We start from the raw sequence: 7,217 nt of genomic DNA on the forward strand, positions 1-7,217 counted from the left end.
CTGCTGAGTTGAACAAAGATTATTATACACCAAAGCCATCATTCAGAATGATTTAAATATGGCTTTTAGAGTAGGACAGGTAGGGGGCAGATGTTTGTGAGAGTGAGTGAAGTCCAGTTTTGAAACTAACCTTTTTCAAACCTGTTCCGAGTCATGTTTTTCTCAGGACCAAACCATTGTGCAACTCTATTGTCTGGGCCTAGAAAAGAGTCCAACTGGATTTGTATGACAATGGAATTCAATCTAAAGGGAGCATGAGGTTGACATGTGCTTAGTGTCATGGGGGCAGATATATAGAACAGTTTGTGCTGACATGATAACTCACCTGATTTTACTAACAATGCTCTGTCCTTTTTTCTGACACATAAAAGGCTCTGGGACGAGGACAGGCCTGTCCTATTGACCTACACAGTCATGATGGGTAAGGTAAGCAGAACATATCATTGTCCTAAAAAAAAACATTACAGACTGCCTTTGAAGTCTATTGCAATTCAAGTTCAGGTTTAGTCATAAGGGTTTTGTGTGAAATCATAATTGATGTACGATCCCAGGAAAATTGTTGCCTGGTTCCAGATATGATTGTGCTGTATACCCAACTCCTGTAGCAGTTGTTTGGCATGGCATTGACAATGACCATGACAATAGGTGTTAGTGAGTCAGCACATACAGATCTGGGACCAGGCTAGGAAAATAGTACTTGAGGGGTTCTCCTATCCTTTCTATCGTTCTCAAAAATACTTGCGATGTCAATTTCATGTGTAAATCCAAATAAAGAGGTGTTTTTCACCCAGAAAGAAGGTTCTAAGCTAGTTTGATTAAAATGTAGAGATGTTTTTGTGTTTGTATTCCCATTACTTTAGAGGCTTTCATTGAAATCTAGAGATCTGCTTCTGCCTGTATTCCCATTAACTTTAGAGGCTCTCTGTTCAGATCATCTTTTACGAGGGCAGGAATTTTGAGGGACGCCACTATGAGTGCAGTGGTGACTGCGCTGACATGCACTCCCACTTCTCCCGTTGTAACTCCATCCGGGTGGACAGTGGGTGCTGGGTGGCCTATGAGAAGTCTAACTATTCTGGGTACCAGTATATGCTGACAAGAGGGAAGTACCCCGACCACCACCGCTGGTCCGGCTTCAACGACTGCATCCGCTCCTGTCGCATCATCCCTGCTGTGAGAACAACTTCATCTTGACTGACATGACACAACATAGCACAAACAAATGCTCTTGAATCTGTTATACCTTCATAAACAGTTATGACAGCTGACACAAGTTAGACATGGGTGCATATGCAATTGACTTGACACAAACTTGTATTTGTGAGAGGTATTGACATGTTGAATGCACCGAGCTGTCTGTTTTGAACTACTGGCACACAGCTAGGACACCCATGCATACCCCACAAGACATGCCACCAGAGGTCTCTTCACAGTCCACATGTCCAGAACAGACTATGAGAGGCGCACAGTACTACATAGAGCCATGACTACATGGAACTCTATTGCACATCAAGTAACTCATGCCAGCAGTAAAATTTGATTTAAAAAACAGATAACTGTGAAGCAACACAAACATAGACACATGCATACAAACACATGATAACATATGTACTATACACACATGTACACATGGATTCTGTGTTATACATATGTGGTAGTAGAGTAAAGGCCTGAGGGCACACAATTAATATATTGTGAAATCTGTTATGAATGTATTGTAATGTTTTCCAAACTGCCTTAATTTTGCTGGACCCCAGGAAGAGTAGTTGCTGCCTTGGCATGGGGACGGGGATCCATAATAAATACAAATACAAACTATTATTTAGGAACGTTTGTATGAGGTATGCCTTGCCATTTGAAATTGACCAAAACAACTATTTTGTTTGAATCAATACAGGCTTAAATGTAACTGTCAGATTCAGATTCAAGATTCCTATAAATTTACATCAGCTGTCATGACTGATTAGAACACCTTACATAATTGTTATGACAATATTGTGTGTACCTAGGGAGCCTTCATACTAAGTGTTCAGACCTAAAAGTCTGATATAGAAAACCATTATTTCAGTTCTTTAAAGTGAATCAATTTTCTCCTTGCGCAGTATAATGGAAACTACAGGATGAAGATCTTTGAGAGATCAGACTTTGGGGGCAAGATGATGGAGTTGAGCGATGACTGTCCCAACCTGCAGGACCGCTTCCACCTGAGAGACATCTCATCCTGCAATGTCATGGAGGGCTACTGGATCCTTCATGAGCACCCCAACTACAGGGGTCGTCAGTACTTCCTACGCCCTGGCGAGTACAACAAGCACAGCGATTGGGGCAGCATGAGCTCCACCAGTGGCTCAGTGCGTCGCGTCATAGAGCTGAAGCAAACCAACCAATAAAGCAGTCTCTAGATCTCTCTCCAGCCAGGCTAGATCTCTCTAAAAGCCTGTAGAATTCTGTACAGGGGTTGACAAAATGAGTCAATCTCAACATATGGTTGGTGTCAGGGAATAAGGAGATTGTCCTTTAATAATTAGTATCACTGGATGATAATATGACTGGGCTGGAGTAAGAAAGCAGTGTCTTGGAATCCTGGTGTAGTTGTACAAAGAGCATTTAGAAGGCTTTATGCAGACAGAAGTGCATTTACACACACCCTCCGCTCACATTGAATAATAAACCAGTGGATGGTAGGATGGAACAGTATATTTAATTGTGTCCCTAATGCAGCGCAAAGACAGTTGCAACTTCTTCCAACTGTGGAGCCTGCTTAAATTGTTGTGGTGTTTTAACAATATTCTGACCTCCTAAATCGAAACACATGAATTTGTGTCTGAGGCAAAATCACTTTGTTAACTTGTCAATGTAACACTTGTCATGGAAATTGCCACCAGGGACTCAAAAGTCAAACTTGAATGAATCATTCTTTATTATCAGAAAGCTGGAGAGGTCACAGTCAAACTTAGATGCATAAAGTACCGGTCTGAAGTGAGCTCTTTCGGGGCAGTCCTTTAAGTTCTCTTATATACTGCTTACACAGACAAGCTACTGTATATAGGCATGGTTCATAGGCTTGGTTCCTGCATGTGTCTGGTACCGGGTCCTATCTTAACTTATAGAACATTCTGACAAAAGGTCTGAGGAGGGGGTCATGACCATCTCCCACTCATATCTCTACCAAGCACCCACAGGAACCAATGATTGTATGAGACAAGATGTACAATTCAAGGCTGTCTCCAGACTATGCATTTATCCTCCACATTTCCTTACTTTTATCACTTATATGATAATAATCGTTACAAATTTAATGAGAAACACTTTCAAACCCTTCATTCTGGGTAAAACAATCTAATTAGTATGGTAATACTATCATCATAATAAAGGTTAAACTTCTATTAACGGCAGTGAATTTATCAAATATACACACATACACAGCATGTTAATAACACAATTAGGCAAACTAAACAAAAAACACACGCTGCAGCCTATTTGGCAATATGGCATCCCCAACTTCCAAATAAGGATTCCAACCAAGTTTTAAGCGTCCACTTTGGTTGTGGGGAATTATTCTTAGCAACAGTGGCAATGTATTCGGCGAGATCAGGCATATTTGAAGAGTGATCTGGGACAAAAGTACAACATTTCATCGCCAATGATTGCACGAGTGCCCCCACCTGCCAAAAAGATAGTCAAATACACATGGATTCTGTTATACATACGGGGTAGTAGAGTAAAGGCCTGAGGGCACACAATTCATATGTTGTTAAATCTGTTATGAATGTATTGTAATGTTGTTTTCATTTCTCTGTTTTGTCAAGCCAATATACACAATTATTTTAGTTCGCCATTCAGTTGTTCCAGGGCATTTCAAGTAGCATTGACAACTTTCTCTACATGTTTAGTGATGTCATGAATTTGGTCTAGGGCACATGCACTCCGTACCCAGTGAAAAACACATCAAAGAACATGGAGGCAGGTGCCCCTCATTCCAGGGGGTTTGTAGTCTCTTAAACAGAGCCTTTGGATCTTTGCATTGTTTGGAAGGGTTCTCATAGCAGTCACCACAAACCCAACAGTGCAAGTATTTGATCCATTAAGATCGGACTCAAACCACACACTCAACAGTCCTTTTCTTTGGATATCAGGTCAGCAACCAATTCTGCTCTAGATAAGAACAAATTGTCTTCATGATTGTGAGGGCCCATCAGGACTCTCCTTTCATGATGACGTCTGGGCCACTCCAGGCCTGAGTTGGTCCCTTTGGCTCAGGACTCTTTCTACGATTGTCATCTTCTGGGCCACTACTCCGAGCCTGCGTTGGTCTCGGGACTTATTTCACCCTTATAGAAACATTCTGTCTCCAAGACAGGCCCCCTTTGTACTTTGCGTCCGGCCACAAATACATTTGCACATAAATCATTCCATCTAACCCATAAGACATTAATTGCTCTACATACAAAAAAACTTGCTCAACTCAATTAGTAAGTTACAAAATGTGTCAGTTTCCAACAATACCTCATCTGGAACAATGATCACTCTCATGTTCTACTCCACCTAGAAACCATATTGACTTTCACAGGGAAGAGAGAGAACACATTATAAAGTTTCACACCAACCTTGATAAGAAGGACATTGGAGCAAGGTTAGCCCAAGGTACAATCAAGTGGCTCTCCTCACATTTTAGCGGCATCACTCGGTCTCTAGAAGCCACACTTATCCAAATCATAATTAGACCTATTTATAAATTGTCCAACCCAAATTTAGAATGACAGTCCTTAATGCTTCACGTTGGTTCTATCACTTGAATTTAAGACCCTCAACTTAGCACACACCGACACTGGCAGAATGTACATTTACATTGACACACAGTATATTCATCTTATATTTCTAGCATTAACTTTTCTCATCACGGCCCCATTTATGGTAATGACAAATTGGTATCTCAATGCATTCTTAGTCTAAATTACTTAAATTTCGCAGTGTGCAGATCTCCACAATCAACCTGAAACCCCAAATTAACAATTTTGGACAAGCCTAAATCAATTACGGGCACGGTTGACCTCACCCCTCCTTCACGGCACTCATTCTTCTGGTGTTTCTTCATTTTCTTCTTCAGATAGCTTTACAGTTTGTCCTCCCAATGTCACACATGTTCAAAGTGCATGGCCTTTGATCATGTCTCCATTCCTGTCACAGTTGTCGTTGGGTGGAGATGACCAAAATGCAGCGGGAATGTGGATGCTCATCTTTATAATTTATTAAATAAAGAGAACCTCAAAACAACAAAACAAAAGAACGACAGACGACAGTTTCACATGCTATAACAACTAGCAGTGCAAAAGACAACTACCCACAAAATCCCCAGGTGAAAACAAGCATCTAATATATGACTCCCAATCAGGAACAACTACGTACAGCTGTTCCTGATCGGGAGCCACACAAACCACACAGAAATAGACAGACTAGAAAACCATAGAAAACCAACACTAGAACATATACTCAAACCCCAGACTACATAAACCAAACACCCCTTTAATAACACACACAACCCGAACCATATGAAACAAATACCCTTCTGCCACGTCCTGACCAAACTACAATACAAATACTCCCTCTACTGGTCAGGACGTGACAATTCCAATATCTGGGGAATAATCGGATTTTCCCAAGCAGACAAATCTCTCACCTGAGCTGCCACTGTCCTTTACGGCCCATGATGTCTTGTCCATTTACCTACCAGTACACCAGCAGCATGAGAGAAGTTTGGATGGGATCTCCTATGCTCACTCCACTTGGACTCATGTTGCACTCCTGAGAGAAAAGGCATGAGAGAAAAAGCAGTTGATAGCTTCGACTGGATGCTGTGTACAAGTTGCTGGCTCAGACTCAGGTCTCAGGTAGAAGTAGTGAAGGACCATAGTGAACGCCATTGTCGCTATTACTTCAGCCAGTTAGAGGGGGTGAGGTAGAGGGGGTGAGGTTCACACTGTTCTCAGTCAAATGATCTCTTCCCATTACTTCTAGATACGATCTGTGGTCACCTTCGCCATAACCTCGAGAGAGGACAGACCAGAACAACAGTTTAGTTTATGGCATTTCTGATTCAGGAAATCCAAACGAAATATTTACTGTATGACAAATTATTACTTCTACCAATATTATTAATACAAATTTCTAAGACACATGTCAGAAAACAACAAGACACTGTTGAAAACATTTTTGCAAACTGGCTTATACTCCCCTATCACAGTGGCGACCTCACTGCAGAGCTACAGGGTTAGGGAGTCAGAGGGCTAATCCTTTGGGAGAAATCCCGACCATCCAGCAGACCCAATCTGATGAGATGTAGTACAGAGAAATTGCTCGCTATTTATAGGGCCCCACTGGACTGGTCATTCACCCTTTGGACACATGACTCACATTGTGATTCATGCATCCAAAAAAACAACAACACTGCCGGTTAAATGAAAAGAAACAAATCAGAATAACAAATAAAATTTGAATTACAACTCTTGATAACTCCATAAGGAAATAATTGAATCCCATAAGGTAATAGTAAAATAGACTAGAGACGGGTGTCCCTTGTTCATGGGCAGCGCTCTTTCTATCTGTCCTTCTAGTGGTCCGAATCACACATAGGACTATTGATGAATTCTAAACTCCTTCCTAATTATCAGTGTTACATATTCAATTTAAATCTCACCCAATGTATCTAGCCTTTCTAGTGAGGCTGATCAGACCTCACCAGAAAGTCAGAACAGATGTCAGAGGTCATTGAACCCAATTAAGTGAGTGTTTCTTTATATTTTCTTTCCTTGTACTTCAGACTCATTATTTAAAGACATTGCAAACATTTTGTGTATCAGGTTTACATCGTGTTTTTCAGTACATTTCTTATCAAGATCATTTGTGTGTGCAACAAAAACTCTGACAACAGAAACTTGAGAAATTGTAATTTGTGTGCCCCTCTTCCCTAGAACTCAAATAAAAAGACCACACACAATAAATCAAACACAGGATTAACACCACTAACAAATATTCATAACGGGTGGGTTGTGTGTGGGTGCTGGCGTGTCTGGTAAAATGTAGGGTGAAAACAAACATAATGGCCAGGCCTTCATTTGGGAGCTCCCTTAAACAGCCGGATCCGGATACCTTTATACTGTATAGTACACAGTCTCAATAACTGCTCTCCTAAGGCACCTGCCTTAGGAAGCCTTTCAAAG

The 7,217-nt window shown here is 41.1% G+C and overlaps 1 protein-coding gene across 3 annotated transcripts; it reads left to right on the plus strand.

Annotated features, from left to right (window-relative positions):
- The first annotated feature begins 342 nt into the window (after positions 1-342).
- Positions 343-2,692, plus strand: LOC106576888 (gamma-crystallin S-1-like). 3 transcript variants are annotated; one of them, XM_014154418.3, is made up of 3 exons: positions 343-426; positions 931-1,173; positions 2,103-2,692. In XM_014154418.3, the coding sequence occupies exons 1-3, from the start codon at positions 415-417 to the stop codon at positions 2,388-2,390; spliced, it is 543 nt and encodes a 180-aa protein (XP_014009893.1). In that variant the 5' UTR covers positions 343-414; the 3' UTR covers positions 2,391-2,692. The 3 variants fall into 3 exon arrangements, with proteins under 3 accessions (XP_014009893.1, XP_014009894.1, XP_014009892.1); XM_014154419.3 differs by having other exon boundaries at positions 401-421; XM_014154417.3 differs by having other exon boundaries at positions 408-426; positions 916-1,173.
- The last annotated feature ends 4,525 nt before the right edge of the window (positions 2,693-7,217 follow it).

The sequence above is a fragment of the Salmo salar genome, chromosome 18, assembly GCF_965601325.2.
Source record: "Salmo salar chromosome 18, fSalSal1, whole genome shotgun sequence".
Classification (NCBI taxonomy): domain Eukaryota; kingdom Metazoa; phylum Chordata; class Actinopteri; order Salmoniformes; family Salmonidae; genus Salmo; species Salmo salar.

Excerpts from the sequence above, each read along its gene's own strand:
- LOC106576888 (XM_014154417.3), top strand. Across the intron at positions 1,174-2,102 it reads CCTGTCGCATCATCCCTGCT|TATAATGGAAACTACAGGAT; the intron begins GTGAGAACAACT and ends CTCCTTGCGCAG.